This window comes from Eublepharis macularius, chromosome 5 (genome assembly GCF_028583425.1).
Source record: "Eublepharis macularius isolate TG4126 chromosome 5, MPM_Emac_v1.0, whole genome shotgun sequence".
Taxonomy (NCBI): Eukaryota; Metazoa; Chordata; class Lepidosauria; order Squamata; family Eublepharidae; genus Eublepharis; species Eublepharis macularius.
In genome coordinates, this window is record NC_072794.1 from 138,736,354 (window position 1) to 138,754,903 (window position 18,550).

General features: G+C 40.7%; 1 protein-coding gene across 1 annotated transcript in view; it reads right to left on the minus strand.

Annotated features, from left to right (window-relative positions):
* Window positions 1-17,754, minus strand: part of PTPRT (protein tyrosine phosphatase receptor type T) — a 560,054-nt gene extending 542,300 nt beyond the window's left edge. Inside the window, exons 1-4 of the mRNA XM_054980796.1 lie at window positions 17,491-17,754; window positions 10,264-10,345; window positions 6,361-6,476; window positions 2,469-2,643 (exon numbers count right to left, since the gene is read on the minus strand). Coding sequence (XP_054836771.1) covers window positions 2,469-2,643; window positions 6,361-6,476; window positions 10,264-10,345; window positions 17,491-17,754 — 637 coding nt within the window. The remainder of the gene's footprint in view (window positions 1-2,468; window positions 2,644-6,360; window positions 6,477-10,263; window positions 10,346-17,490) is intronic.
* Between the last annotated feature and the right edge of the window lie 796 nt (window positions 17,755-18,550).

Sequence of the window (18,550 nt, forward strand, 5' to 3'; positions counted from 1 at the left end):
TATTCATTTAACTTATACCAGAAGTATGATATTAACAGCAACAATAACAGTGTGCTTATATACCATTTTTGTAGATAGATTTGTGCCCGCGGTGAACAAAGTCAGTGTTATTATCCCCTCAATACAGCTGGGGAGCCGGGGCTGAGAGGAGTGGCTTACCTAAAGACCACCTGCTGCTCTCATGGCAGTAGCGGAATTTGAACCAGCAGAGTGCTGATTTGCAACCCAACCACTTAACCACTATGCTACAGCAGTTCTCATTAGTAATTGAACAAATGTGTTATGTTTCTTAAGGCAGAACAGAAATGATATACCAACAGCATCAACACCAGCTGATTTTAAAAGGAACAGTTGTTAAAACATATCAGCACTTCATTTAATTTTTGATTTCTAGTAGTGGTTAAATGACAACCTCTGTTTTCTATAAACATTGCATGGGCCTCTGAAGCCGATTAAAGGTACTCCCAGAAACCATGTTCATTCTGAGATTCCAGTTCATCCAGCTGTTCCTTACTTATGCATCTGTATCTCCTTGTATGCCCAGAAAGATTTTTCCCAAGTATTCAGTCAAACTGATGATGCAATTTGCCATTTTTCTGCTTATTGCAAATTCTGTTTTCTTCAGAGCGTATAATACTCCTTTGATATTTTTGACATAATGTCTAGTGTTTTATATAGGATTTTGGTCTTGGTCTAGCATATTGAAAAAACACAAACTTCATAATTTTGTTTTCCTCTGAAAACATATCTATATCCAACCATTTGGGTTTGTCTTGATATAGTAAGTTTATGAACAAAAATTGTCAATTGAGGTAGACTGCAATTACTGACTAATTCAATGTATGTCCAAGTGCATTACTACAATTCAATAAACAGCTCTTTAGAATTAAGCAATTGCAGTTTGCCTTCATTTCAAGTTCTGTGCATGCACATCACTGCAAATTTAATATTATCCTCAACAAATTAGTTAGACCTTTTGAGAAGCACTGATCCAAACAATTCCAAAGGGACATCAGTACTTCATTATACTAACCTCACATCAAACACTCATAAATTTACCTGATCAATGGCAGGGGGAGGCAAAGAAAGTCTGGGCAAAATAATACTTAATCCACACTTAATTACCTTGACCTCTTTATCAGCCCTATCTACCACAATGACTTCTCCACCCTCCCATCTGTTTACTTCCAACATGGCATCTATCAATGTCTTATCTGTAAGGTAGCAATTCATCACCATTTACAACTTACTAATCCATTACATCATCGTGACAAGCTACAGTTAACATTTTCAGCACTGGCCAAAAATTTCTTTCTCTATCAATGCCTTGATCTCACCGATCTTTCTCACAGAGGCTAGTATTCCTTCTTTTTATATCCATTAGGCACTTCCAAATATGATGTTAATTAATGCATCCAGTTAACTCTATACATGCAGTAACCACATTAAAGCTTATAGGACAGTTTTACCCACCTGAAGACATGGTCACTTGTAGCTTCCATTTACTACATATGCTTATCTAATTGGGAATCTGGAGAAACACATGCCTTGTAATGCTGGCTGACCATGTGACAAGAGGTTAAAGGAAAACTGTTCTCCATAGAAAAAGAGCCATTCACACGTAGTATGATTTTAAATGCCTTTTGTATAGTTAGTATTCACATGGATCCTATGAAAAAAATTTCAGCCATTGTTATTTAGAGGGATGTAAATATTCCTTGTGGAAGGGAAGTATGGTGGAAGGTTTTTATATAGAGTTGAAACTATCAAGATCAGCACTATACCTATGAGTAGTTAAAGTCTCTTAAGAGTATGACAACTTCAGCAAGACCAAAACGCTGGTGTTTAAGGACACCGTGCATTATGCCTTGTTTCTACTGGAAGTGAAGAGAACTAAAGTAGCTGGGTCAGAAATGTTAGAAGCCTTCCTCATATCAAGGATGAGACTCCCACATGTACATCAAGTAGACAGGATCAGCATGATAGCAAATGAGGTATTTGGATAAATTTATTTTAAAAAATTATAATGACTGGCAACAGTATTTGCTACAAAATACACTAGGAGATCAAAATAAAATGTATATTACAGAAAGGAAGAGAATAAAAACCTCACTGAAAACAACAAAACCAAGATAAATTAACCCAAATCTTGGGAAAATAATACTGTTTCTGCTAAAACTCAACAGGCATCAGACAAATTTCTGTAGTGTGGAAGTTCCATAACTTGAGGTGACACAATAATAAAGAAAAATCCCTGCATCTAGCATTCATCCATCATAATCATATTCACTATATGAACTGAGAACTTCCACAGCAAAGACGAGACTTGTGCAAAGTCCTCATCTCAGAATTTGGAATCATTGGCTCATTGTCATAGCTTAGAGTAAAAACTGTCTCCTTAAGATACTTTTGCATTTGTATCAATATAAAAAAGAACAACAATTTTGCAGGGGCGGGATAGTACTTACCTTTCACTATTAATTCAGCATAGTTTGAAACCCCTGATCCACCATCAGAGCGGATTACACATCGGTATTTACTGATGCTGCGCTGAGAAGTGTCTGCCACACTGACTGTAGCAGAAAACCGTCTGTGGTTGACCACTCTAGTGACCATTAAAGCTGTGTCTCTGCCATTCCACTGCTGCCAAAAGGAACAGAGGAGAAACAATACAAAATAATTATAACATGATCATGTACAGGGGCTCTTTAATTCACATATTTAAAAAAAATGGTAATATATACAATTTCTGAGCTTTTTTCTTTTTTAGATATAATTATATATATATAATTATATATACAAAACAAACAGAATATCTTCAAATATAAAATTTACGATGGCTGAATCAGGGCCGGCGCACCCATTGAGGCCAGATAGGTGGTGGCCTCAGGGCGCAAGGGCACTGGACAGGCGCCGGAGGGGGTGTCAGGGGTGGAGGTGTGCACCACGGAGCTGGCGTGGCTGGCCCACAGCTGCTGCAGCCAGCCAGCCCTGTGCCGTTGCCGCCGCTGCCACATGCCCCCAGCCGGGCACAGCAGCCACGAGCCGCTGCCGGGGTGGTGTGCAGAGCGCGGAGCAGCCTCCACCTGCCACCCCAGCCATCCGCCGTTGAATGCCCCCGGCTTGCGCTGCGCGATGACATCATTGCGCAGTCCATGGCGTGCGTGTGCTGCGCGCACACGTGCGGGGGTTGCCGCAGGTGCCAGAAACCCTGGCACCGGCAGTGGGCTGAATGCACTCCAAAGAATATATGCCATCTCTCAACATTTCAAATCCAATAAACAAAGACTACCTTTCAAAAAAAATAATTTCTAAAATTTCTTTGATTTCTATAAGTCACTATATTTATTTTGTAAACATGGTCTAATCATTCATTTTGTTAAATTGGCTGCAAATTTTAGGACATGAATGTATAATTTTCGTTTTGTTTTTCTTGCAGAAGAAGTCTTCATTGAATTAGCGTTACTCAAACTTCATCAAAATTGACTGGATGTTCCTACTGAGTGGGCTCCTCCAATCTTCAATTTTCAGCTTAATTGAATCTAAATGTTGACATGGAGATGTAAGGATTTCTATGACAGGTCTTGTAAATTATGACCACTGATTGCTGAGACCCAAAATTCCTCTAGTTCATTGCTGCTGTGTTTTATTTTTAACACTTTATGCTGATGATAATTCTTGCTTTGTTTTATAGACATTCCATTGTAATTTAACTTGCAAGCCATCACTAAAACCATTTGGATATAAATACTTAAAACAAAATTTAAAAGCTAGATAAGGACAATCTATAGACTACCCTTCTCTTTTAAATTTGCAGAGAACCATTTCTTTCTTTTTCTTTCTTTCTCACAGAAAATGGTTTGGGGGAATGGGACATACATAATAAAACACTAAGAGAATTTGCATATTCGAATTATTGCCAATCTAGACAGTACAGCTGCATTAAAAAAAAAAAACCTCTGCATCAGACAGCTGTTAGTGGCACAGGGAGACTCCGGTCCACACATTTGTGAGCCATTCAATGCAAAATGTAATATGGCAAACAGTATAGAGAAGGAGAAGTTTTAAGCATGTTAAATCTTGGATACTATTCTTCAGGTTTTCCAGTTCACCTGGAGGAGTGAGGGAGGATAGGGGCTGAAACCATTCCTCCTTCCCCTTCTGCACTGAGGAAAACTTGATTTCATCTCTTCCTTTCACAGTCCATCCTACCAATCTAAAAGGCTTTGCTTGCACAGATCCTCTGACTCCAGAAAGTACTTGTGCCATCGTAGTCAGAATAATGAGACAGACACAAGGCTTGGAACTAAAAGGCCACTTTATTAAACATAACATCAACCATTAATATGGGAAGGGCCAACTAGTAGTACAGGTCAAGCCACAGGGTCACCCCTGGACCTCCGCCTTGACCTATCTGGGCGAGCCACAAAGCCCTGGATGCGAGTCATCTGTGTGTATGGCTGGGACCCAGCTAGCCAGGCAAATCTGGGTCCCCCCTTTCAAGCTCCTAAGGCCTCAGCTGTACAGCAGTGAGTGAAGGACTTGCATGCGTGGTTCCCCCAGACAGTCCACCCATGCAGCTGGCAGTCATCACAAGCAGTACCAGCCACTCCTTGCAGACCCCATTTCCCCACCAATGGGGAAGCACCAAGGGTGCTCACCAGCCTGCTCTCTATCCTCAAACTCTGTCCTCCCAGTGACCATTCTAAGGTAGTTCCACCTTGTCAAGCCTCTGCAAGCAGTACCACCTCTTCCTCATGCCAATTAGGGAAAAGGGGGAAAAATTCCTGCCTGGTGCTGTGAACAGCAGCCGGTTAATCCTGCACTACTACAGGGCGAGGTGGGTGGGCTGAGCACACAGAGCAACTGCCAGCCAGCTGGGCAGAGCTGCCTGATAAGACTCCTGTCTACGCCCCCCCCTGCCCCCAGCCTGAGACCCAGATACCATGGAAATGCACTGTCTCCTCCTCCTCCTTCCAAGGAGGCAAAGAGCGGCCCCTGGCTTTCTCAGTGAAGGCTACTGGCCAGGAGGGCCGTATTCTTATTATCAGAAGGAATTGTCAAAATAGAAATGAATGCAGGAAAACTTCCGTGCATGAATGGATTGGTTTCCTACTATTAAGATGAACAATACAATGATTGTAATTAAATTATTCTACTAATGTTGTGATCCTAATAACCCTTACCATAATCTTTAGCTGATTTAGCTGAAGTCATACTGTACCATAAACTGTATTAGTGATTCGCAATTATTTGTCTTTAGTACTGAAGCATAAAGTTATGTATAAATGAAAAATTACAATTAATAAGAAAAGTTTGGATTTGCAGAAAACCCTCCCAAGAATTCTGCTATGTATAATTTATGGATCATCAAAGGGCATCCAGTGGCCAAGATGCATGCTTTTAATTTCTTCCTGGCAATGTAGCAGTGCCTGAAGACACTAGGGGCCAGACTTAAAACTCATCATCTTGAATTATTTTTTTAAAGTATGTCTGAGTATAGGCTACACACTCAGGCCATAGGTTTGATTGAATTTTATGCCATTATTTACTATGACCTCACCTGGCCTTGGGGTAAATCTGAATTCCAGCATGCTGTTACAGCTGCTACCTTCAACGTGCTTTTGGAAATTCTCATTCTATCTTATTATTCATGTCAACTATGAATGATTGGTACAACCAACGTCCAAAAAATGAGCACATACTCTTTACATTACCATAGTTCTTGAAATTTTCAGGGCAGCAATCATGCAGCATAACACAGAGAGTATATTTTCTAGCACAGAGTAGAATACTGATCAAATTTCTGGTACTCATGATTGTGGCAAAAGACTGAAAACCACACATGCAGGGGGTGTTGAAGCTTGAATCCACAATGTATTCTTGTGAATGTAACAATCAAAAGCATTGTGTGCTTCCCTCTCCCGTCCACACTATCTATGCTTCCTCTTCCCACACCATCCATGAGACAATTCTTACAGTTGTTTGTCTCTTCCAAGATCTGCAAGTCTGCATGTTCAGATTCTGCAACTGAAATTAATTAGGAATATTAAATATATTTATTTAACGCTGCTTATTTTGTGTAATATGTCCAGATGCTTAATAGGCACAATGTGTTCAGCTGAAGTTTACTTACAGGGTACAATTTTAAAACACCAAGGACGTGACTAAAAACATGAAGGTGTGTTCTGCCTTTTTGACTGAAGAGAAATTTTCCATATGCACACAGAAATGCCTTGCTACTGCACAAAATATTCTGTTCTCGGGGAATGAATACAAAGATCGGTGAATGTACAGAGCTCTTCAAATGCTTTGGAGCCTTTGAAAAATAAACAAAACGAAGTAGTGTGTCCACGCTACCTGTAGCCACAGTTTGTCATGTTGAGACCACTTTCCTCCAGCGACACACTGGAATGTTGCATTCTGTCCAACGTTAACCTCCACATTTTGAAGCCGTAGAAAGTGAGGAGCTTTTCCTAACAAAAATAAAAAAATATTACCTGGGTAGAGCAGCACAGTACATAATTGTAGCAGAGAGGTAAATTGTGAAAGTGAGCTATTCTTAACAAATATGTTTAGTCTCCTAGGAATTAAGTAATCAAGAAAAGTAGTTCAGTAATCTGAATTTAAAAATATTATATGACGCCATGTTCTAGGACAGCCCAGAAAACATAAGTATTGGAACAGATTTTCCTTTAAAAAAAGCATTTAGCATTCCTCAAGAACAGTTTTCAATTAATGAGCACTGCAAGCAAGTAGCAAACACCTTTTGTAGAAGAAAAAAATCATTCACAATACGCTGAGAAGATAATTTCACTAAGACTTAAATATCCTAGTTGCTACTTGTACATTAAATGGATACTTTTTTTTTAAAGGAAATTGACATGTATTCTAAAAGTTTACAAAGAAGTAAGTCCCACTGTATTCATTAGTGCTTACTTCCAAGAAGCAATACACAGGACTGAAGGACTGTATACCCTAGACAAGATTATGGTATCTCTTGTGTTTGGGAGTTAATTTCGGGTGAGCGTAAAATTTAAAAAGATTTCTGTATAGAGATCTACCATTTATAGTAACAAAATAATTGACAAAACTGGGAGGGGGGGGGGAGTGGTTCAGTTCAACTGCCGAGTAGAAGGATTATGCCACAACAATTTCCAAACTGTATGGTTTCTTTTAGGAAATACACATGAAAACACATGAAGCTGCCTCAAAATAAATCAGTCCATCTAGGTCAGCATTGTCTACTCATACTGGCAGCAGCTCTCCAGTGTCTCAGATGGTAGTTTTTCACATAGTCTACTACCTGATCCTTTTACCTGAAGATGCCCGGGCTTGAACCTGGTATCTTCTGCATGCAAAGCAAGGGCTCTCTCACGGAGACACAGCCCCTCCCCTGACAACTTGCTGGTTTTCTCTCCCTCCCACCAGTATTTTTCCTTGCTTGCTAATAATGATATATATATATATATATATTACTCATTATATATTAATAATGACTGTGCTTGTTGCCACAAAATATGGGACCCTTTTTCTGTGAAAAGATTCTGTACAACTGGGGAAGCTGCCTCTGTATGATCAATGGCAGGGCTGATTCCATGAGAAACAAACTCTGACTATGCCTCCCCAGAGGTTACTGCAGATACTGTCCCTCTCACCCAATATGTTGGGTGTGTTCACAGAAAGTGAGTTGCCATACATTAGGAGCTATGTCTAAATAGCATGTGGCCAGATTGTACTTCAAAGAAAGGCTGAATGAGATATCAATAACATTCTTTAGAAGGACAGGTCTAGCTAGGTCCAATGTAAAGTGGCTGTGATCAAGTAAAATGGCACAGAGAAGGTGTCCCTATGAACACTGCCAAAATCAAGTGCCCTGGAAGCCTGCTCACTCTTGGACAAGAAAGTGAACAAAGTGTTCCCCACTGTTGGTTCCTTAGGTGACCTGGTAACTGCAGCAAATGCAGTTTGTGAACAGGTCCATATGTGAACAGGTCCCTGTGTGTGAACAGGTCCATTGTCAGAACATCTTCCAAAGCTCACTTTGTTTTAATGGAAACAGCACCCACTGAGTAGTTCGACTGTGATTGTCACAAACTAGAATGAAGAAGGGCAGAATCTGTAGGCTGTATTTAATCTCTCAAAGTTTTCTCTCAGAAAAGAGGATTTGTTCCCCCTTTTAGCCAGAAAAAAAATCATCTGACATTAAATTGCTACACAGTAACTTTATAGTTTAGAGTCCACATGCACATGAAGAATAAGAAGTTATACTGGTATTTGTGAGCGCTATTCACCACAGTTTTGTAGCACCAAGTCTAGTCAACTGAGATAAATGGTGCTAGGCCATCCTTTTCAGTTGTTCAGTATTTTATCCATGTCACAATTTATTGATGTACTAGTTGTTGTCCAAGACAGGGTCATAGATCTGTCACTTGAAATGGAGAGGTCTTGGTATGATGCTATGCTGCTCGCAGCTTATGTGCAACAAACTATATTGACAGCGGGTATCTTCCATTCCCTTCACCTTTAATAAATCAAATGGAGTCTATTTAATTGATGATAATGCTATTATATTAGGTTCTCAAGAAGAAGAAAAAGGAAGCCATTAAAGAAGAAAGCAAATATAAAAATAAAATAGGGACTGATGACTTCAAGTAAACAGTTCTCAGTTATGTCAATATATAAATATGACAATAAATGAAAGCAAAAATTTCAAAAAAGGTTTTCTTTCCAATGCTTTAATAAATTAAAAGCTAGGCAACTACTCTGTCTAGCAGCAACAATGACAATAATGCTTAACAAAAACCAGAACAGGACTGTGTGTTAGAAGACAACTGCCTCAGACTGCAACTGCCTCAGACTGTGTCCAAAAATATGTGGGAAATTTCATTCCTTGATCCACATCTTCATAAATCAAATCCATTCATAATGCTACTAAAACCATGGAAACTGTCCCCACAGACAAGCCACTTGGTTTCTGTCTCCCACAAACAGCACCAACCTTCCTTTTCCAGACCGCTGAGCCCCCCTAGAGAAAAATAATGCCTTGGTATAATATTCCCACCATATTTACGAAGGAAAATATTCGACAGAGGGTTTGGGGGGAAGATTCTGAAAAGCGTACCTAATCAAACTAGAATATGTTGGGCTACAGTTTGTCACAGTGAACTGGGCTACCTTTTCAGCTCTATCCCAGGTGATGCCATTATGGCGGGTGATCCATGTGCTATAGTCTGCAGCAGACACACAGAGCTATTGACTCTGCTGTGTGCTGATGATGTCATTTACCTTTGAAAGCCCAGTTCAAAGGTGAACCATGGCTGGAACTTGGTGGCGTGGACCTATCCTACAGACCCTCCAAATTCCAAAGCAGCTTCACCCTGCTGGCCTACAAAAACCACGCAACCTAAAGTTCATTGCAAATGGAAAGCACAGCACATGTCTGTTTCCTGTTGAAATCAGAATGCTTTGTGTATGTTTTTTGGCTGCATTATACCAAATATTAAACTCATAAGAATACAAATGCCAGATAGCTCTTGCAAGTGTGAAAAATGCCTAATGTAACATCTGAACAACCCTGGATACAGAGAAGTTTTTATCTGAATATTACAATTTGGACATCTCTAATGACAGCTGAGTAAGAAACTCTAATTGGATTTTGTTTGTTTGTTTGTTTTTAAGGGATAAAGCAGCTAAAGAAAATACATCAGCCTGGGGTTTGTAGTGAAACAATCTTTAACGTATTTCTCTACTTCACAGTAAGAGCCAAATGCTTTGAAAGTGATACATATTCGTTAAATCCTTTCATAGAAGTACTGAAAGAATTTACATTTCTTTAAAGAAAAGACACTCCAGGACATTTCTTCCTGAGAGTGAGTGTTGCCTAATTTTCTCGGTTTTGCCTACCCACCCCCCCCACCTCCTGTCTTTCCCTAAATTAGTTCTATACGGGTACCATCAGAACCCTGTAATTCTCCCCCTTCAATGGTCTGAATCAGAGCTAATAATCAAGGGCTTTATATCCCCCTTAATAATGGACCAGGATTTTGGCACTAGCTGCACATTCATAGCAGTTCTGCCTGTTGCACAACTGGAGAAATTATGTATTTATTCAGGGTTGATTGCCTCCACTCTAAGCATTTGCAAAGGATAAAAGAAGATATTTGCGAACTGATTGAATCGGGTGAATTACTCCTCTTGATGCAGGGCCTAGTGTAATACATTATTGTGGCAAGAAGGAAGGGGGAGAGGAATTGCACTTACTGCATGGATGGGCAAGGACTCTGACTTCATCCACAGCTATGTATCCAGGATGACCCTTCAATGAAACTGATTCAAATATCACCTGAAACACACAGGGCAAAACAAATTCCTTAGACAAGTTAGCTAGAGTGAGCTTTTCACTATTTCCAGTCTTATGTAGCTTATGCTCAAACTAATTAAACTTCTCATATGCATTAATTTCAAACTTGGTAAGAAATTCCCAGGTCAGCACATATATTATTTTATTATCTAATGACCAACCAAAGAAACCTCCATCCTGAAATATGCCTAAGAGGAGGGGACTCCAGTCTTGATGAACTTTTGGAATTTTGAGAACAGGTAGTAGGTGCCACCTTGAAGTACCACCTCTCTCAGCATGTTCCAGTGCAGCAGCTCTGATCTTCCCATCAAGGTCTACTTTTAGTTCTTTTAAGATATGTTCTGTCATAATGTGGGCTCAGGCTTTATTAGTGACTGACCCACACCTTTGGAACAGCTCTCAGAAGAAACTAATAATAATAATAACATTTGATTTATATACCACCCTTCAGGACAACTTAATGCCCACTCAGAGTGGTTTACAAAGTATGTTATTATCCCCACAACAATCACCCTGTGAGGTGGGTGGGGCTGAGAGAGCTCCAGAGAACTGTGACTAGCCCAAGATCACCCAGCTGGCTTCAAGTGGAGGAGTGGGGAATCAAACCCGGCTCTCCAGATTAGAGTCCCGCGCTCTTAACCACTACACCAAACTGGCTATTGCAGGGACTCCCATCCTCCTGGCTTTCTACCAGTGATGCAAAACTGAGCTATTCTTGAGAAGAATCTGGGCAATCGGGAAATACTAGGGGTGTGCACCCTCCTTCCCATCAGGAAATCCAGATTTGGTATTCTGGGGACCCAAAAATTTGGAATTCTGGGAATACCAAACAGATTATCTAATTTGGTTTGGCTAGATCAGAGGCCTGTAAAACAGAGATGTTCCACCAGGCTTTTGGTGGTTGAGGCGGGCGGGCCTCCTCTCAGCCTCCTACTGAGGGGGGGAAGACCCCTCCCCTAGTTTTAGCTCATTACTGTATATTAGCCTCCACAGACCCAGTGATCTTGTAGGGCTGTGAAATCTGCTGTCTGTTTAAATTTTGCTTCCAGTTTTAAATTGCTTTTAGCTATATGCTATTTATTGTATATTGTATTATGTTTTAATCAGGTTGTGATTTGATCTGAGCCTGCATTGCGAGGAGAGTGGACTATAAGTCTAAATAAATAAATAAATAGTACAGCTGTTCCCTATGGGGAACTCAATCTGGGAGCTATATAGGAGGTTGGGGAGGGGGTGTCATTTTTCAAGGAAACTTCACCAAATTTTCAGGGAAACTACTCTTGACTATCCTCTAAAGACCCCTTCCCTCAAGTTTCAGGAAGATTAGACCCTGGAGCCAATTCTATGAGTCCCCAAAGAAAATGCCCCAGCCATTCTCCATTATTCCCTCTGATGAAAACTATCTGAACCAGTAGTCAAAAACTGTATTTTACCAGTAAGGGAACATCACAGAACCAGGTAGTACCAAGCAGGGCTGGTGCGCCCATTGAGGCCAGGTAGGCGGTGGCCTCAGGGCGCGAGGGCACTGGAGAGGCGCCGGAGGGGGTGTCAGGGGTGGAGGCGTGCGCCGCAGAGCTGGCGTGGCTGACCCACAGCTGCTGCAGCCAGCCAGCCAGCCCCGTGCTGCTGCCACCACTGCCACCACATGCCCCCAGCCAGGCACAGCAGCCACGAGCCGCTGCCAGGGCGGCGTGCAGAGCGTGAAGCAGCCTCCACCCGCCACCCCAGCCATCCGCCAGCGAATGCCCCCGGCTTGTGCTGTGCGATGACATCATCGCACGATGATGTCAAGTAGTCCATGGCGCGTGTGCTGCGCACACGTGCAGGGGGTTGCCGCAGGCACCAGAAACCCTGGTGCCAGCTATGGTACCAAGCCACAAGCACAAGGCATTCCCTTGCTTCAGTTTGTTCCTGTCGGGCTAAGTCACAACAGTATTCCTTACAACAGTTTGGTTTAAGTGGAATGGGTGTTCTGTGATACTGGTCCCCTTGCTCACTTTGGTTCTAGGGGGGGATTCCATTCCTTTGCTTTGGTTTGCTTCTGTTGGACTAAATTACAACAGTGTCCCTTGTTTTAGTTTGGTTTGGGTGAAATGGGTATGGGGTGATATTGGTCCCCTTGCTTCACTTCGGTTCTGGGGGGATTACATTCCCTTGCTTGAGTTTGCTTCCATTGGGCTTTGTCTGGGGTGAGCTTGCATTTGGGAGTATGCCTTGGCCATGTCAGCCTTGCCCCAATGTGCTTCTGCAGTGGGCGTCACCTTTAACTTCTTCCCATAGGAAACAATGGAGTGGCTGCAGACACCTTGTTCAGGGGCCCATAGAATTGGCCCCTGAGGTCCAATATTCCTGAAACTTGGAGGGGGGTCTTTAGAGGATAATCAGTAGTAGGTCCCCTGCAAATATGGTGGAATGCCACTCCCAGCCCCATAGATAGCCCCCAGGTAATTTTTTTTTACCATAGGGAATAAGAGAGAGTGGCTGGAGGCACCTTATTTGGAAGCCCATAGAATTGGCCCCTGGGGTCCAATCTACATGAAACTTTGGGAGGGGAATCTGTAGAGGATGGCAGGAATAAGTCCTTTGAAAATTTGGTGAAATTTGGTTGAAAAATGACCCCCCCCCTTGCAAAAAAGGCATGGATTGTTTTTTCTTTGCAGGGAAAAAGCAAAGGAACAGCCAAGCCTTGTTTACCAAATTTTACCAAATTAATTCGATGGCTTGAGTCCAGAATACCAGATCTGTTTGGTATTGTTTATTTTGATCCAGAAAAAACAAATGCTACTGAGTCAGCAAAAATCTAGCTGTTTCCCCAAATTCCAGACCTGAACTGCACACCCCTAGGGAATACTCTGCTGGATGAGACGTTGTTTTAATTTTGTGTCTAATGTGTTGTTTTAATGTTAGGTTTATTAATTTGTTGTTGTCTATCTGGATATCAGAGAGAAAAGTGGGTGTATAAATATTTTAAATAAATACTATTCCCCGTCCTGGCTACATAACTACTCTGCTCAGCAGGCCATTGTTTAAATAAACAGATCATTCACAAATAATATAAATCAGTCATAAATAAATGCTGTGTTTCAATATAAACTTACATTTCAGTATTCATCTAATTTATTCTTAATGAAAATAATGTCCACTGATTAGTTTGAATTGGAAGCATATTTGCACAGGTGCAGTTTTGCAAAAACTCAGTGCAAAACAGTTCAGCAGACATTCATGGTTGTTCAGAATGAACAGAATGGAGATCGAATCACATCTGATTGACACCTTCAAACACAGTAACTGTTGAACATGCCCAGGGTAAAGCTGATTGCCGCTTTGGAATCAGGAAGGAATTTTCCTTCAAGCCAGATTGGCCAGGGACCCCAGAGGTTTTCTGCCTTCCTCTGGACACAGAGCAGGGGTGACTGAGGGAGGTGAGGGGGGGATAGCTGTGAATTTCCTGCATTGTGCAGGGGGATAGACTAAATGACCCTTGGGATCCCTTCCAAACCTATGTTTTTATGTCCATGGTTAAATCTGCAGCATCCCTAATAAGTTAATTGAAGTGAAAGCACCCACATAAGGTAGGTGCTGCTCAAAGAGAAATAATTCATATATGACAAAAGGGAAGAGCAGATTTCATTTAAATTTACAAAAGTTCACAACATTGTTTTGATTTTATTTCTGCGTTTGCCACTCTTGCAGTAACAATTTCAGGTGAAAGAATTTCTTGTCAATATCACCTCTGTTAAACAAATGAATTCTAGGATCCAAAATACAACTGAATATTAATATGTTTTGGACCATTTAAAAACATGCAGACCTTTCATGTGTTAAAAAATATGCTGCATTATTTGGACACCAGTAATATTTACAATAATACTATTATGCTGTGGTGATTGGATTAGGTTGTGGGAGATCCAAGAATAAATAACTAAATAAATAATTGATAATTTTCCTATGGAGTGAAGCACTATTATGCAGCCATTTCAAAACAATGTTTTGTAATGCTCATGCTGAGTGAAAACATTGATCCCTGTCTGCATTTTGGCTGTTATTTTGCATTGCAAGTCTGTTTTTTTGTCATGCATGATCTGATATCATTTCATTACATTAAAATTATTAATTATTAACTGCTTAAAATATTTATACACCACACTGTCTGTTGAGCAGGATATGATACTCTTTTTTAAAGATAACCTTTTTTCTTGGCATTTACAGCTGATTTTGCAAGTTCCACACAAGTTCTAAGAATTTGACTTAATCAGCTTCATGTGGTTAAATAGTTCTAACTTGTAGGTATATGGGAAAAATTGGACCATCACCTGTTTGTGCTTATTCTTGTTACATAAAACATCTATCTAGCATGATGAATTAAGTTTTTACCATTGAATAAATCCACATAAATGATGATATAAATTAAATTCTGAGTTTCTTAAGGCACAGTGCTAAGCAGGCGGAGTGAGAGCATCTTTCTGGCACGTTTTATGACTTCATCGCGCCACGAGAGCGGCATCATGGTGTGATGACATCATAAATCACGCCAGAAAGACGCTCTCACTCCGCCTGCTTAGCACTGTGCCGGTAAGTGTGGATTCGCCCAAGTACTGTTCTTGTATAAGTAATTTAATCAATTGACTAACCTCCATATGATAAATCAGCTAAGATTTAGTCTAGACATGAAGTGTTTCTCCCTGACTTAGGTCACAGGAGCAAAGCTTCTGTGGAATTAGAGACAGTGTGACTAAACTTGGGAATGTTCCCATGCTCGGCCTGGAAAAAAGCTTCTTTATACATTCTCTGCAAGCCCTCCTTGCAGTTCAAATCCTAGCTCTTCTTACGGTTGCTCTATGCCCAGCTACAGGTTTTGAACAAGCCCATTCCTAGCTATCCTGAAAAAGCCTAAAGACCTCATGTAAGCTCAGTTGGAAAATCCAAAATGGAATATTACATTTTAAGGAATTATTCTAACATACTTAGACAGTGTGACCAAGATGTGTTTGCTAAGGTACATATCAGTTTTTACTTGAGAACAGCATCTAGGAAGGGACCACAAAAAACAGTTTTGCTGAGGTTCAAACACATATCAAGTCAATAAAGCAAATATCAATGATCCTTAATGGTTTTTTCTCCATTTTTACAGTAGAGGATGCCCTGACCTGGATAGCCCAGGTGGGCCTGATCTCATCAGAGCTCGGAAACTAAGCAGGGTTGCCGTTGGTTAGTAATTGGATGGAAGACCTCCAACGAAGACCAGGGAGGCAGAGGCAGACAATGGCAAGCCACCTCTGTTAGTCTCTTGCCATGAAAACTCCACCAGGAATTGCCATAAGTCAGCTATGACTTGAGGGCACTCACCAACAACAACAAAGTAGAGGATAAATCATATTTGCCAATTAACCCAGTGAAATGTTTTTGTTTTTGTTTTTAAATGTGGCAATTCAGAATTAATGTACTTATAAATATTCTTATGGATGAATGTTGAATTTTTTAAAAAACTTAATTAAGCCCTTCTGGATTTTAAAAAAGAAATGTATCCCCTTTTTCATTTATTTAAGCAACCTTTCAATGTACCAGTAAAATGTAATTATGTATAAAGGATTAATAAGCAGAAATAAAGTGGATGCATCTCTCATTTCCATCTCATATGCATATGCTTAATTTAAAAAACCATTTGATCTAATGCATCATATTTCTTTCAATTTAGGTAAGGTTTAAATATATTACAGTTAGCATTAAGTTGCTGCAAATGTATTATATAATCTGCAGTATTAGTTATCCTTTGGGAGGTCCCAGCATGCCTGAATCATGACTCTGACATCCCGTTTGGGATAATAAAAAGGCTCATAGAAAAACTGCAAAAAGAATGGAAAAGGTAGTCAGGGTAGACATATTGAACAAGTATGTGTCTAAAGAAAAGAAACATCTGGACCTACCTTCATTTTTCTGCTTATTAATCCTTTATGCAGTATTATGTTTTACTGGTACATTTTACCAGTAGGTTTTACCTGGATTTGATCATGCCAACCAGTCTGGATAATGGTGGTTGGGGTGGGCGGGCAGAGCAAGATGGTGATGGATAAACCATCTGGATAACTTATACTACTTCTAGATGGGACACACACACCAAAGTCTGGATAATTTATACTACTTCTAGCTGGGGTGGGGGAGCACCAACATCTATTTACTATCAGTGCAATACAAAGCAGGCCTTTCCAAATCCATTTAGCTCAGCAAGGGGAGTAAGTTGCACAAATTTCATTGCTAGTATATGCTGCAACTAGCTTTTAATGGTTAACTCTGCCACACTAAACAGTATCTCTCATAATACCATGTTAATAAAATGCACTCCATAAATAACGGGCAAGGTCAAACTAATTTCACTGTGTCAGTTATTAGGAATGTAAGCTGTCCCTTTATTTCCTTGACCATTTCAACCTTTTCTTGGGAGTACTACAGGTATCAGTAAATATCCAAGCCACAACTCACTTCTCCAAGTATAAAGGTTTTGCTGAAGGCAGATAGTTTTGTCCACTGCAGCTCCTTCAAGTGAGCAAGAGTGTCTGCTATAAGGGTGCTCTCCCATTAAAGTCCTCAAGATTGCATCACGTGATATCCTACGAACTGTCATCCCATGGTTTCCACCCCTCAGCCAGCATGGTGGGTCATCGGCTGGCAGGAGGGTCAGCCGATGCTTGGATCCATGCCTATGCAGCACCAATGCTCTGCGAGCTGTAAATCAATAAAGTTACGGCCTCTTGTAATGCCATCATGGTTGTCTGGTAAATTTTGTCCTCTTGCCCCCTTAGCTTCCCTCCCCACTTTGGAGGTGGCCTTCATGTGCAATGATAAGTTTCTCCACAGGATCCAATATCCCTGACAGGTACGTGATCTGATGTTCAGGTTCATTGCTAATATTAATATTACACTCCTTTTAAATTGTCTTTTACAGCAGAAACAACAAATGCAACTCTGAGTACTACTATCTTGTTTTTATTTTGAACCAACAGTGTCAGCTTTCATAGTGGACAGTCTTGCGTAATACCCAGCAAAAACAGAGAAGTGATTCTTTCAGTACTTACTCTGGATCCAAAACATATCAATAAAACTTTTTTTTTGTATAAGAAAAGGGAACACACCTGATAAAAATGTGGCCAGAATGTGCTGATAGCAAGTTCTGCCTTCACCCAACCTTCTGTAACAATACCAGAGACATTCCAGATGGGGTTGCCTTGAGGTCCACCATTAACCTTCACATAAACATTCAATGACCCAGGGCTGGAGCGGTCTCGGCTCGAAAGGTAGTAATGGAAGTCTATGCAATGTGTATCATTTTCCTTCAGGGTTGGTAACAGCAAGTGAGCTTTTTGCCCAGATGCCCTCCCAGAACTGTTCACCATCATGAAGGAGCCTGGAAAAAAGAGGGGGCAGGGAGGAGAAAGCAGGAGAAAAAAGAAGGTCAGTGGTTTCTTTCTCTTCCCAAGTCTCTGACAAAAATACTCCACTATAATGAAAAGCCAATAATTCTCAACAACTTGCACAGCAGTCAGAAAACAAAACAGGTATTCATCACAAAGAACCCAAGCCTATTATTTTATGCTGGCTCTTATCTGAAAGAGACAAGACATCAAAATTACAGGAGTTACAAATAAATTTTCGCCCACTGCCTCCACCATAGTTATTTATTACTATTTTCATTTTTTCTTCTCTAGATTTCAATGAAAGACTGACAGTAAAATATTCATACCAAGCATGAAAAGCACACAAATTTCTTCATTGTTGTACTAACCTTTTACCCAATGGTCACGGCCTCATCAATGCTTATATATATTTATGCCTCATGGAGGTGGCTACCTTTATAACATTTCCAAACCAACTGGCTGTACTGCAGAGTTAGCTCAGGGCAAGCCCATTTGCACACACAATAGTGGAAGTTTCTTCAGCAGATTGCAGCTATGTCAGCAAAATAAGCAGCCAATTCTACTAAACAGTAGAGCGGCATGGAGAAGTCCTAGTCTTATCTATAGATCCTGGAAGACGCAATCGTGCCATGAGAAGCTGTCATCAACACTGCAAGGACACAGCTTCTGATTCATCATACTGGTGGTTAATATCAATGCTGGGATACAGAGCTTCTGAACTACCATTCACTTCCATGGTGCAGGCTGTGATCCTTCCTGCTTCCACCACTTCTTAGGG